The sequence below is a fragment of the Prionailurus viverrinus genome, chromosome A1 (assembly GCF_022837055.1).
Source record: "Prionailurus viverrinus isolate Anna chromosome A1, UM_Priviv_1.0, whole genome shotgun sequence".
Classification (NCBI taxonomy): domain Eukaryota; kingdom Metazoa; phylum Chordata; class Mammalia; order Carnivora; family Felidae; genus Prionailurus; species Prionailurus viverrinus.
In genome coordinates, this window is record NC_062561.1 from 209,179,472 (window position 1) to 209,192,803 (window position 13,332).

The 13,332-nt window shown below is 35.4% G+C and overlaps 1 protein-coding gene across 4 annotated transcripts in view; it reads left to right on the forward strand.

Annotated features, from left to right (window-relative positions):
• The window catches only part of FYB1 (FYN binding protein 1), a 157,078-nt gene extending 144,038 nt beyond the window's left edge, over positions 1–13,040 (forward strand). For all 4 annotated transcript variants that reach the window (XM_047863016.1, XM_047863011.1, XM_047863022.1 and 1 more), the window contains 3 exons: positions 7,071–7,104; positions 10,030–10,061; positions 10,839–13,040. In XM_047863016.1, coding sequence (XP_047718972.1) covers positions 7,071–7,104; positions 10,030–10,061; positions 10,839–10,861 — 89 coding nt within the window. In that variant the 3' untranslated portion in view covers positions 10,862–13,040. The remainder of the gene's footprint in view (positions 1–7,070; positions 7,105–10,029; positions 10,062–10,838) is intronic.
• The last annotated feature ends 292 nt before the right edge of the window (positions 13,041–13,332 follow it).

Genomic DNA, 13,332 nt, shown 5'->3' on the forward strand with positions numbered 1-13,332 from the left:
AGACCCTTAACTTCCTAGAAGCCAGTGGACCTTAAGAATGAAGAAAATAGGGACGCCTGGGTGGCCCAGTCAGTTAAGCGTCAGACTTGGGCTCAGGCCATGATCTCGTGATTTGTGAGTTCAAGCCCCACGTCAGGCTCTGTGCTGATAACGCGGAGCCTGCTTCCGATTCTGTGTCTCCCTCTCTCTCTGCCCCTCCCCTGCTCTCACTCTGTCTGTCTCTGTCTCAAAAATAAATAAACATTTAGAAAAAAAAGAATGAAGAAAATAATAACTACTCAGGGATGATTTTGTAATCTATCACTTCCTATTTGGATATCATTAATTCTGAATACTGCTATGACTACTGGAGGGCTACTACCCTCTTAGAATTTATCATCAGTTAAAAACGAGAAGTGGAAAGATTGCATGAAGTACTGATAGACAACAATCAAGGGTTCCATGTAACTTTTATCATTTTTTTCTGGTGCAATACCAAGTGCACTTTACAATTCCTAAGCTCACTGATAACTAATTCAAGCCTTAGGTGATTTGGGGTCCATCCCAAACAGAATGGAAACCTGATGATTAAACCAGTAGTGCTGTGTACCTGTTGCTTTTTATTTAAATACTTTCTTTGGCTGGGCTTTGTCTTAGCTTGGCTTCCCCATTTAGGAGGTGATTCTGGGAAAAAATCATGCGCAAGTGGAAAAGTGGACAGGAAGAGAAAGGCAGTCAACAAAGCCTTGTTATGGAAAAGGTTGCCACTTGAATAACTGGAGCTTATTCCAGTTAGGAACTCAGAGTAGCAGTGTTATCCCACCCAGTGGGAAATAAATCGCGATGCTTATACATCAACTCCTGTCCATGTGAAGTTGAAGCCTAACTCCTGGGCAGGTGGTGAGCCACTCAGGATACTGGGCAAGCTGACAAAGAGCTTTGGAAGCCAAAGAAAAGAGATCTGTTTAAAAAAAAAAATGCAAGTGCTGTCAGTTGAGTGAAGCAAAGTCACTGGTGTGGTGAGGGTGAAGGTCTATGGGCAAGGCCACCTGGAGCATCTATTGTTACCTTTCATGTTAAGCATTATTCCAAATTTTAATTATCATATCTGCTTAATTTCACTTTTATTTTGCCAAATCTCCTGCTTTTCTTAATTTCTCTAAACCTCCTGCTTATTCCTTCCTTGAACGGGATCCTTGATGTTCTTAATTTCCCTAATTTCTGATCCATTCTTCATGTATGTCTATAGGATTTGGGATAATTGTGTAGATTTAACCCTTCTTCATCTAGATTATTGCAATAGCCTTTCAAATGATATGTCTACCTTACTGTTACTCTCATCCAATCCACCTGTTTGATGGATTTGAACTGTTGTTCAAATATTATTTTTAAAAACACAAAGTCTTTAGGCTAATACATAAAACTCTTTAGATCTATCTTCAGGCTCATCAACTATTCTCCATCTGCAACTGACACTCCAAAAATATATATCACTTCCTTGTCATTCCCTGAATATGCCATGCTATTTTATCTTTCCGTGCTATTTCATTCTACTTCGAATGCCCATAACTGTCTATTTTTTTATTTTCAAAGAGAAACTATTTATTTTGAACTATTAATAACTATTAATAACTATTTTGAACTATTAATAACTATAAGTAAAACTATTTATTTTGAAAGAGAGAGAGATCATGCAAGTGGGAGAGGGGCAGAGTGAGAGGGAGAGAGAATCCCAAGCAGGCCCCACACTCAGCACGCAGCCGGACACGGGGCTCGATCTCCCATAGCGTGAGATCGAGATCTGAGCTGAAATCAAGAGTCAGATGCATAACCGACTGAACCATCCAGGTGCCTCCCTACTTGTCTATTAACAACAATCCATTTGTCATCTAAAATTGGGAGCACATCCACTCCCTGCTCCCCAGTCACCAATCACAGTTCATCTCTCCTCTGTCCCACCATGCTATGGCTTTTGTCCCTGTAATTGTCCTCACCGTTTTACCAATCTATTATTCTTATTAGCCTCTGAGCTTGAGAGTAGCTTCACTGAAATGTTCTCAACATTGTATTGCCAGTACATCTCCTGGTGCCTGGCACCTTGCTCAGGGCTGGCTTACTAAACTGAATGTAACAATTTGGAGATTGCAGTTGGAAAACCAGATGAAAGTCTGACATATAAACACACACAGGAAGAAGTCTATGGAATAGTTTCACTTGTTAGAAGACAGAAGCTCTCCATCTTAGCTTTAGTGATGTGGTTTGCTTGTTATGTATCATTTAGGAGATTTTAAATCTTTCAGTTCCTTGTTTCTACATCTGACCGCCATAAACGCATTTGCAATCCAACACCATGGTAACCCTAACATTTTCCTTACTTTCCATTCTTCAATCCATCAGAGAAAAGAAAGCATAGTTTACTTCAACTTATTTTGTAATGGTAGAAATTAGAGGCGAAAGCATGAACAATAATCTCTTCCCATTGTGGAGTGGAGTACAAGCCACTTTCACAAGCATTATCACATTTGATCAGTTCATTCACTGACTTATGGAAACACATATCGCAGAGGTGTTGAGATCTTAAATATGTATTTCTGGCACATTCCCAAATGTTTAGAATTTCTCACTAATATTTGCACATATTCCACAACTCAATGTCTCATAAGCTGTGGGTTTTTCCACTTCCTGTCACCAGAGAAAAAATTTTCTATAAAAAGTGTGGAAGGAGACATGAACTGAATTATTTGTGGTTAAAATGTTCTCCATTTCCTTTGGGCATCTAAGAAAGGGGAATTTCAAAGAGAGTTTGGATTTTCTCAAATCCAGTTGATCATTTCTTTCCTTAAGTTATTTTGTTTTCAGTTTAATATAAAACATGCTCACTGAAGAAAATTTTTTTAATTCAGAAATTTTAAAAGTCTACTGATTTGAAGCCCTAGAAATAGAGACAGAGAGAAAGAAGAGAGGGAGAGAGAACATTTCTATAACACAAGGCTAATAATTTATATCTAGTCTTATACACAGTGTTTTATTTTTTTCTGTCTGTTATATTATGACCATGTTTCCTTGAAGTCAGATATTATTCCATTTGCTGAGGTAAATCTATGCAACATGATTTTATTGTTTTTAAACTGTGTGAAGCCAAGTTGAGTAAATTTAACTTTATATCTGGACTTGTTAGAACAAATGAAATAATAAAAAAAAATTACTTTTTTTGTTGCTTATTACTAAGTAAAAAATTTAGAAACATTAGAATGAAGATATTTTCTACTTTTCCAAAGATGATTTTGAATTTGCTTCATAATTTTATTCACAACAACCTTCTGGAAGGTGAGTCAGTCCTGAGAACTGGCACATGTAAGGCATGGGTATTACTTTCTCAGTTAGCTCTAACCCACCGCATAATTCAGAACATTTGTTTCAAGCCACTGTTCTGCTTTATGAATGTTAAGTTTCCAAATAGTAAATTCATATTTTGTGTGAGAATCCGTGGTACGCCAGCACCCACAGTAAACATGGCGACCATTCTACGTGGTATGGAGCCGTGATGACTTTTTTGTTCATTTCCTTCATATTTTTCATTAATTTTCCTTATAATGGATGTACATGGAACATTTAAGCAAGGAGATCATTTTTCTACTGCAAAAAAAATTATTTCTAGGGACTATAATGGGGAGATTATATAAAATATAAAAATTCATGGTAAGTCACTTGTTTTTACACTGTCATGAATCATGCTTTTAAGAGAATGAAGTTTTAGAGATTTTTAAAGGTACTAGACATCAAAACCTATGCTCTATTAAAAGTCATTAACCCTGTAAAGATGCTATACAATAGTAATTTTACAGCTAATGAGCCCCAAATTATCACATCACTTCAGAAAGCTAAAATAGAGGAATACAGTACATCCCACACCGCATCTCCTTGATACCTGTTTCTGAGATAATGTTCACAATCAGTCATATTTGTTTATCTCACACACACAAGCAACAGCAACAGCAGAGCATTCAACAAAAGAGAAAGCCATTCCTTAGAGCTCTCACACAGGCAAGATATAGGAGGAAATGTAATAGGGGCTTTAGAATCTAGAAGAATATGTATTTTATAATTAATTTTGTGAAGACAGGCTATTAAGCCGTATATCATGAGTTACTAACTTTGGTCATGTGAAGGACTGTTTATTGCTTACTTATAAATTTTAGCATAAATGAGTTTTTGAAAGTAGATTATCTAAAAGCACAGGAAAATAGAAAACTTTAAGATCCAAAAATGGTGATTATATTCTCTTTATTTTGTTCTTTATTTCCTTTAATATTATAAAGACTAAAAAAAAAAAAAACCCAGAAATATATTCAATGCTGGAGTAAGTCCAACCTCTGGCAGCAGTTTATAATCTCTTAAACATTTTCCTAATTTTGTATCTTCTAATTTTAGTTAAGAGACTTTGCAAAGCCTGAACAGCTCACAATGAGATTACCTCCACTGTAAAAACTTCAGCTCATACATGTCATTATTTTTAAATTATTAATTTAAACATGAATATATCATGAGAACACTTATTGTATTCTTTTATTTCCCAATTTTTAAAAAAATTTTAGTGTTTATTTACTTATTTTGGGGAGAGACAGAGAGTGTGAGCAGGGGAGGGGCAGAGAGACAGAGAGGGAGAACGAACCCCCAAGCAGACTTTGTGCTGTCAGCACAGAGCCCGATGGGGGGTGGCTCAGAGTCATGAAGCTATAAGATCATCACCTGAGCCAAAACCAAGAGTTGGATGTTTAATCAACCGAGCCACCCAGGCACCCCTATTTCCCGCTCTATTCTAAGGAAAAAAATTCAAACATAAGCAGAACCACCAATTTTAACTAGTGGGGAGTTTGTGACCATTACTGTCTATAGAGCACTATTCACATTTTATTTTAGCCCCAAACATCAGTACAGGTAAAGACAGATTTCAGCTATTGGGACCTTGACACAAAATCCACAATTTCTTCTAAAAACTTATTATCTGCACAGATTTTCTCTTTTGAGAGACACATGTAGATTGAATTTGTTAGAGACAAGGTTATTCCCCTTTAAAAATGGTGTTAAATTATGATATATACCTTAATTTTTTTAGAAGTCTGTTAACATGAAATCAATAAAAGAACTGTGATATAAAAGACAACCAAGGATATTAATTTTAGATGTTCTTACATTAATAATTTTTGCCACTTTTGCTTTAATTGAAATAAAAAAGGAAGGTATAACAAGGTCTGACTTTTCATACTCTGAGGAAAATATTACATTATTGCTCTTTTATCATTTTGACATATGCTACGTTATTTCCATACTACAGGAATTCAAAGAGAACTTTGATTTTTCCTTTTCCAAATAGGATTTTAATAAAGTTTTCATTAAAAAGTGGTGACTTTCTTGGGGCGCCCAGGTGGCTCAGTGGATTGAGTGTCCAACTTCAGCTCAGGTGATGATCTCGTGGTTGTTGGGTTCAAGCCCCATGTCAGGCTCTGTGCTGACAGCTCAGAGCTTGCTTTGGATTCTCTACCCGCCTCTCTCTCTGCCCCTCCCCTACTCATGGGCACATGCCCTCCCTCTTTCTCTCTCTCTCTCTCATAAAAATAAATAAGCATTAAAAAAAATATTTCTTAAAAAAGTGGTGAATTTCTTGATAAAATATTTCAATGGAGTTCTTTTTACCCTGGAATATTTCAAGGAAAAATTCATTTTCTTAAGTTTTAATCTAGAGTTTCACTTGTATGATCCCAGCTTTTTTTAAAAAATGTTTTTGCATGTTAAGTCAATGGCGATATGACATCAGTGTGTCTAAGTAAGTTTATTATCATTTGTATTAATCTTTGTCTATGAGTTTCCTGCTTTATAATTTTTTACACATTTACTCTAATAAAACTTATATCTAAAGTGGACCAAGCCCAATAGATTGATTCAGTGAAAGAATTTAGAGGCTATATTGACAAGGCAGTAAATGGTACTAATCTCAAGCATACAGTAGTGTTTAGGTGCCAGTCCAAAACTATGAATTCCAAATGTTAGTAATACTAATTAAATGTCAGCAGACATTTTTTTTTTCAGGAAAAATCGTTTATATTTTTTCTTAGGATTATTTTGCACAATAGAGGCGCAGATAAGGTACTCAAAAAAAATCTTTGCTTTCTTGCATAAAATGGGTCTATTTTCTGTTTAACAGGGAATCACTAGACTGCCTGGTATGTGTTCTTCTAATAATGATTTGTTTCAAAAACAAAATTAAATTTAAGAAAGGGACGTGTGCCTGAATGGCTCAGTCAGTTGAGTTTCTGACTCTTGATTTCGGCTCGGGTCCTGATCTCAGATCATGGGATCAAGCCCTGTGTCAGGCTCTGCAAAGGGTGTAGAGACTATTTAAGATTCTCTCTCTTTCTACCACTCTGGCTCGCTCACTGACTCTCTATAAAAAATTAGTTTATTTTAAAAAATAATGATTTGATTCACGAAAGATGAAAAGGCATGGTCAAATGGCAAAAGCAGTGGTGGAAAATCTTCCACACTGGGCATACAAACCATTCCATCCTCCCCCAAGTAATCACCAGATTGCTGAGCTGAGAAGGGAGTTGAACACGGTTTTGACTCTGCTCAACCTAATCACATTTTATAAGTTAAGGTTCTGATCGGTGGTATTTGGAATACCTATTTATGAACTACTTTTGTATTTGGAGAAACTGCATATTCTTCACAAGACTGGGGCACATGGATAACACCTCGAAGAAATAGGGTAAAATGTGGAAGAGGCTTGTGTGCCAACTTGCAGTAACTTTAAGATAGTTTGTTTCTCTTTAAGGGGAAAGAGTGTAAATGGAGGAAAAGAGAGGTGTAGGAGAGAGAAAGAAAAGTTAGAAAAGGAGAAGAAAGGAAGGAGAGAAAAGTGGACACAAGTAAGAAAAATGGGTCATATTTGGAGATAGATCTAATTATTCAGTATATTAGATCACATTACATCATATTAGTTATTCCATTCTTTTTCACTTTCTTAAAAGAAACGGTAAAGATTTTTCAATGCTGTACTATTAATAAAATTTACTTTTCTTTTTTTTTCATAGATGGTTATGTTCTTCGGAGTTACTTGGTGGATAAGTAAGCTCATTTCCCTCTACTACTATACTTATAAAAAGAATGCTATGCTCTTCTTTAAGAAAGATTCCTAATATCATTTAAATAATACAACCTACTAAATTATCATAAATAAATTTTAAAACAATATGCTATACTAACGTCAATATCGTAATACCTAATAAAGTTAAGGTTTTCATAAAGTGTTACTCTTCTAAATAGACAAGAACCCTTCTCATTCATGAGTATACAGTTCACATTCATTGGAGACAGACATGGCAAACATTGGAGACAGGTCAAAACCACTAACACTTTCATAAGTATTTTGCCTTTCACTTACTGATTAATGCAGTTGGTTGAATTGAATTAATCAGGGACCAATTAGTATCTACACAATAGGTGCTAATGTCACCTGTTAGTAATTTGGCCCCCAATTGAGGGCTTTTCTTTACTCACACTAGGCATAGTAGAGTATTAAGTTGTCTTTTTGGAAGCATGCCCAAAAAAAGATAGTCGTCAAGGTTTCTTCTATTCTTATGAATAAGATGTTGTCACAGCCTGTTACCAGTGTGCTGTTAGAGTCCCCCCTCAAACGTTCCAAGCATATCAGTGCAAGAAATGACCTCCATTATCAGGTCATATGCCAACATAAAGATTTACAGAATTCTGCATTATAATAAAGTCAAGGAAGGTTCACAAAGTATATCCATAAACAACCGACACTAATCAGAAAGAGGCAAGTCAATGCCAAATGCTTTGTCAGAAAACTAGTAAAGAGTCAAAAGAAAGATAATCATAATATATTTATTTTTCTCAGAACCTTAATCACGATGCTAGGCAAGGGACTTTTCTATTTTATGAAAGATACAAATTTCAAGAAAGAATATGTAGCAAACCATAGGACCACATCTTCATCAGTGATTATTACAGGATGATTAGAGAGAATTTAGAAAGTTGGGGCGCCTGGGTGGCGCAGTCAGTTAAGCGTCCGACTTCAGCCAGGTCACGATCTCGCGGTCCGTGAGTTCGAGTCCCGCGTCAGGCTCTGGGCTGATGGCTCGAAGCCTGAAGCCTGTTTCCGATTCTGTGTCTCCCTCTCTCTCTGCCCCTCCCCCGTTCATGCTCTGTCTCTCTCTGTCCCAAAAATAAATAAACGTTGAAAAAAAAAAAATTAAAAAAAAAAAAAAAAGAAAGTATACTCTAAGTAATTATTGGTTCACCATCTATTGAAGTGAATTGATACTTAATGTTTATTGAATGAATGATAGGAAAATCTGTCCTCTTTGCATTTATATCAGATTTCCAAGAGCCAAACTCTCCCTCAGTCTCAGAGGATCCAAACAGAAGGCATAGGCAACTCATAGCATCTGCCATAGTAGCCCCAACTTGGAGGGCCTGCTGCTGCTTCCATGATAAAAGCACAGAGGCAGTACAGGAACCCAAAGCAGGTCTGGTCTGACAGTCACCTTGTGTTTCTGAACTTTGAAACTGTATCCTACAGTTCAAGGCTATATTAGCATTTATAACACTTTCTATATTAATTACTTATATATCGTTATTTCCTCCATTAGACTATAAGCTTCTTGAAATCAAAGCTTGTATCTCATATTTATTTTATCTTTATTTTTTAAGCTTATTTTTGAGAGAGAGAGAGCAAGCAAGGAGAGGAGGGGCAGAGAGGGGGACAGAGGATCTGAAGCAGGCTCTGTGCTGACAGCAGCAAGCCCAATGTGGGCTTGAACTCACGAACTGTGAGATCATGGCCTGAACTGAAATCAAGAGTCGGACACTTAACCAACTGAGCCACCCAGGCACCCCTATCTCATACTTATATCTCCTGGTACATAGGAGGGATTCAGTAGGTATATAAAATAGAATATTTCGGGGCACCTGGGTGGCTCAGTCGGTTAAGCATCCGACTTCGGCTCAGGTCATGATCTCACGGTTCGTGAGTTCGAGCCCCACGTCAGGCTCTGTGCTGACAGCCTGGAGCCTGCTTCAGATTTTGTGTCTCCCTCTCTCTCTGGCCCTCCCCCATTCATGCTCTGTCTCTCTCTGTCTCAAAAATAAATAAACATTAAAAAAAAAATTTAAAATAGAATATTTCACAAAGATTCAGGACCAAGTAAAACCAAAATACGTAAGAGTCGCTAGAACTATTATTATGCATGTAACCTATAACTATAAATATTTTTAGAATTATATGACATAAGAAACATCATAATAATCACATCTTGGCTACTCATTTTGTCACTAATATTTACATATCTTATAATTAATATTTACAAATTATAATTAGAAACATGCAAAAATGGTGCACCTACTTCCTATGCCAAATGTATTCTATTTCATTCAACATTTGAAGTTCAAGTAAAAGTATAAATCTGATATTAACAAATATAAAGAATCTACGGGGCACCTGGTTGGCTCAGTCAGAGGAGCATATGACTTGATCTCGAGGTTGTGAGTTCAAGCCCCATGTGGGGTGTAGGGATTACTTAAATATATATATTTTTTAAAGAAATCCATTAGGGCCCCCGGTGGAGTATCATGCCATGATTTTTCAGCTTGTTCAGTTCAACAAACTTAATAAGCTTTTCTTACCAGATATAGCTTGTGTGCTAGGCACATGGTTGGATCCAAAGATGATAAAGCATGGTATATGTTCTTGAGGCATGTTTCCATTATTTTGTGTGTCTATGATATGGAATAAGTTGTGGGTTTTTGGTTATTTTTAGAATAGAACAGAAGATTAGGCTAAGCCAGTGAAAGACGATGTAGATGAATATGAAGTTTTTTCCCACTTATAAAAGCATAACATGTAACTTCTCAGCCTTAAATGCTTTATTGTGTCATATAAAATCATATGATTAACTTTTTAATCTAAATATTGCCTTAATGTTAAGACGATACCTTCTTTAAGATAAAAATTATTTTCTGCATTTACAGTGATGGAGAGATCTATGATGATATTGCTGATGGTAAGTTTCACATGGCACCCACCGCAGAGAACAGTAACAGTGAATTCATTCTTACAAATACTAAAAATAGCTTGCTGGATAAATTAGAGCTTTCTAATCTGATCAGAATTTGAATCACTTGAAAACGTTAGGAAAGGTAAATGCCGTGGTATAATTTTAAAAAATTATCTTTGCACATGACTGAAAATCAAGCAAGAATCTTATTTATTTTCTTTGAAAACAGAAGTATGAAAATAATTGGTGAGTATTCATTATACCATTAATCTTACTATGAATTACTTTCATACACAAAAATACGCATACTTGACCAATTAGTAGGTACTTATTTTATAACCTATAATGCTCATTAATATTCTCTTAGCATCACATATTTATAAATTAAGATCTAAAAAATTAATCTCAACTAAAATGATACATGGAGTTAATCATGTGGCCTTTTAGTTTCCTTTTAAACATGATTCTTGCTGGATTTTAACATCTTTAATCTCAATTAGAAAGACTACCAAAGAGTACATTTAATTAAATGCCAGATAAAATACTCCTGAGTCTAATTTTGATAAAGAGTAAATCTATCCAGAAACTCTGTTAGGATTGCATACCGAGCAATGAACATATAGGGTCTTCCATTTAACTACTTTTTCATAAAGTGAGCCAGTTCTACATTTTTTAAATCCTAAATCAGAGGAGTGTGAATCACCCACATTTCTAACCTTGGAACACTTAGAAGATATGTGTTCTATATAACTACATTGAAATTCGTTTTCTTTTTTTTTTCAGGTTGCATCTATGACAATGACTAGGTCTCAGCTATGTTCATTCTGCCGTGTTCATTTGATGCCAGTATGAAATCTGAGCTTTAGCTGACCTATTATTGGATATCACAGAAAATGAACTCAGAAACGACTTATTACCATTTGTTTTAAAATTCTGATTATCTTTACAAAATTTTGAAACTTTGGACTTAGAAAATGATCTTAACATCTTGGAAGACTGCGTCAATGAGATGTAGAATTATTAAATATTCCATTTCTGCCTCAGCAACAGTTATGAAGGCGCTTCTCTGAGACCATCAGTAGACCTCCCCTTCCTAAAAAAAAAAAAAAGAAGAAGAAATGACTGTGTTGTCTAAAGAAACATGAGGACAAAGAATAAAGAAATATAAGGAAGGAAATTTTAAGACATTCCACAAGAAGGAAAACCATTGTTTGAACCACTAATTATGATTGTATCTTATATTCTTCATTCAAAGTATCTATCTTTAAAAAGGTAGAACTTGCTGGGGGGATAAATGTTTTCAAAAATTATAGCTGTAGCAGAATTTTTGTATAAAGATTGCCCCTGATTGTTAATTGTGAATATATGTTAATTATTTGATAAGAATGTATGTATTTAGTATGCACATTTAAAATTAAAACTGTAGAAGAGTCAAAAATAAGTTTTCTTTTTGCAGATTCATCCACTAACAGTTTAATTATGTGCTCTGTTTAAAGTACTGTTTTAACTAGAGTAGATATAAATGAGGGCTACCCTAAAATTATGAAGAATGGAAGAACGGACTTTGAAATTAATTAGACTTTTATGGTACCTCTTTACTACAAAGCCTCATTTGAAGGTTTTTGTTTTTCAATTACCTCTGTGGAACTGTTGTTTTTTTTTTTTTTAACCACTTTACAGAAAAGTTGGCCTACTGTTTGGAGTAGGGTGTTCCCTACTCATACATATTCATTCCCAAAGCATCTCCAAAACAAAACATGGGGCATTTGGGTTCCAAATGCTAAGAACACTAAACACCATGATACAAAATGCAAAACCCTAACACACAGGAAAATCCCATGTTAAGTAATTTTTTCACAACTTCCAAAATATGCAAATCATAATGCTGGCTTTACTAGTAATGAATGGTGATGTGAGATTGGGTAATTTATTTATCTCCCCCTGCCCCGTTTGCTCATCTGGAAATTATAGAATTAGATTAAATCCGTTTTTCCAAACTTTTTGACTACCAGTTACCTCAAACTTTTATAATCCATTCCCCAGCCCCAACCTCATATTTCAGAAGCTTTTGTTTATTTTTAAAACTCATTGATTAAATAATGATTAATGCATTTTCCATATCGTAATATTGCAAAGGCCCATTGGAGCTTCTGAAGAGTGGCCCTACTGAATTGACATCATTTCAAATAACTGTAGCCTCAGGGGCACCTGGGTGGTAGCTCAGTTGGTTAAGCATCTGACTCTTGATTTTGGCTCAGGTCATGCATGGGATCGAGCCCTGCATCAGGCTTGAGCTGACAGCGCAAAGCCTACTTGGGATTCTGTTTCTCCCTCTGTCTCTGCCCCTCCCCCACTCACACTCTCTCTTTATCTCAAAATAATAAATACATAAACTTTAAAAGAAATAATTGTACCTCAGCCTTCATATAGGTGAAGTGGGATTTCCATTTGGTGTGTTGAGATTTGAAAATCGATCATAAACCTTTACTACTCAATTTATAGGTTTCTGGAGGTCTAAGACTCCCTACACTAGAAACCAATGATGTCAAAGTCCCCTCCCAATTATGAAATACTTTGATGTCTACTTTTTGATGGAGTAAGCCAGTATATGCTCATATGATAAAATTATCTTAATACTAAATTACATAGCTCAAAAGTGGTTTCGTTTTGTTAAATTTGGTAGTAAATATACATAATACACTGACCGTGTATTTCCAGTAATTTTTTCTGATTGAGAATAACATAAATTCAATACAATGTCAGTTTTTAAAATTCCAGATTAAATCAAGAGAATATTTGAGTTTTGGGTTATACACCAAGAAACAGACACACACATTGCTACAAAAGATTAATGTAATAGGTAATAACCTTAATATAAAAGATATTTGACATATTAATTTTAATATACCAAATATTATTTCTGTTATAGTTTTGTGTATAGAATTTTGTCACATGAGAAGAGCTACAAATAAAACCTTCCACGGATAACTTTGCCTCCTACTTCATCAAGAAATTGAGGTCATCAGCCTTTCTCTCCCATATTTTCATCCCACATCTGCAAGTCTTTCTCTAAGCCCAATCTTACCTTTTTGCTTTAACCTCAGAGGATGTTGTTCCTCCTGTTCAAGACTAAACCTTCCACCATTGCCCCTGATACTTTGCTTCCTATTTGGAATGAAATTGAAATAATCAAACACAATTCCCTTCAACTTCCAACAATGTCCAACCTTAATCATATTCAGACACTGTCCCAGGGAATAAGATGCCACTCCTCAAA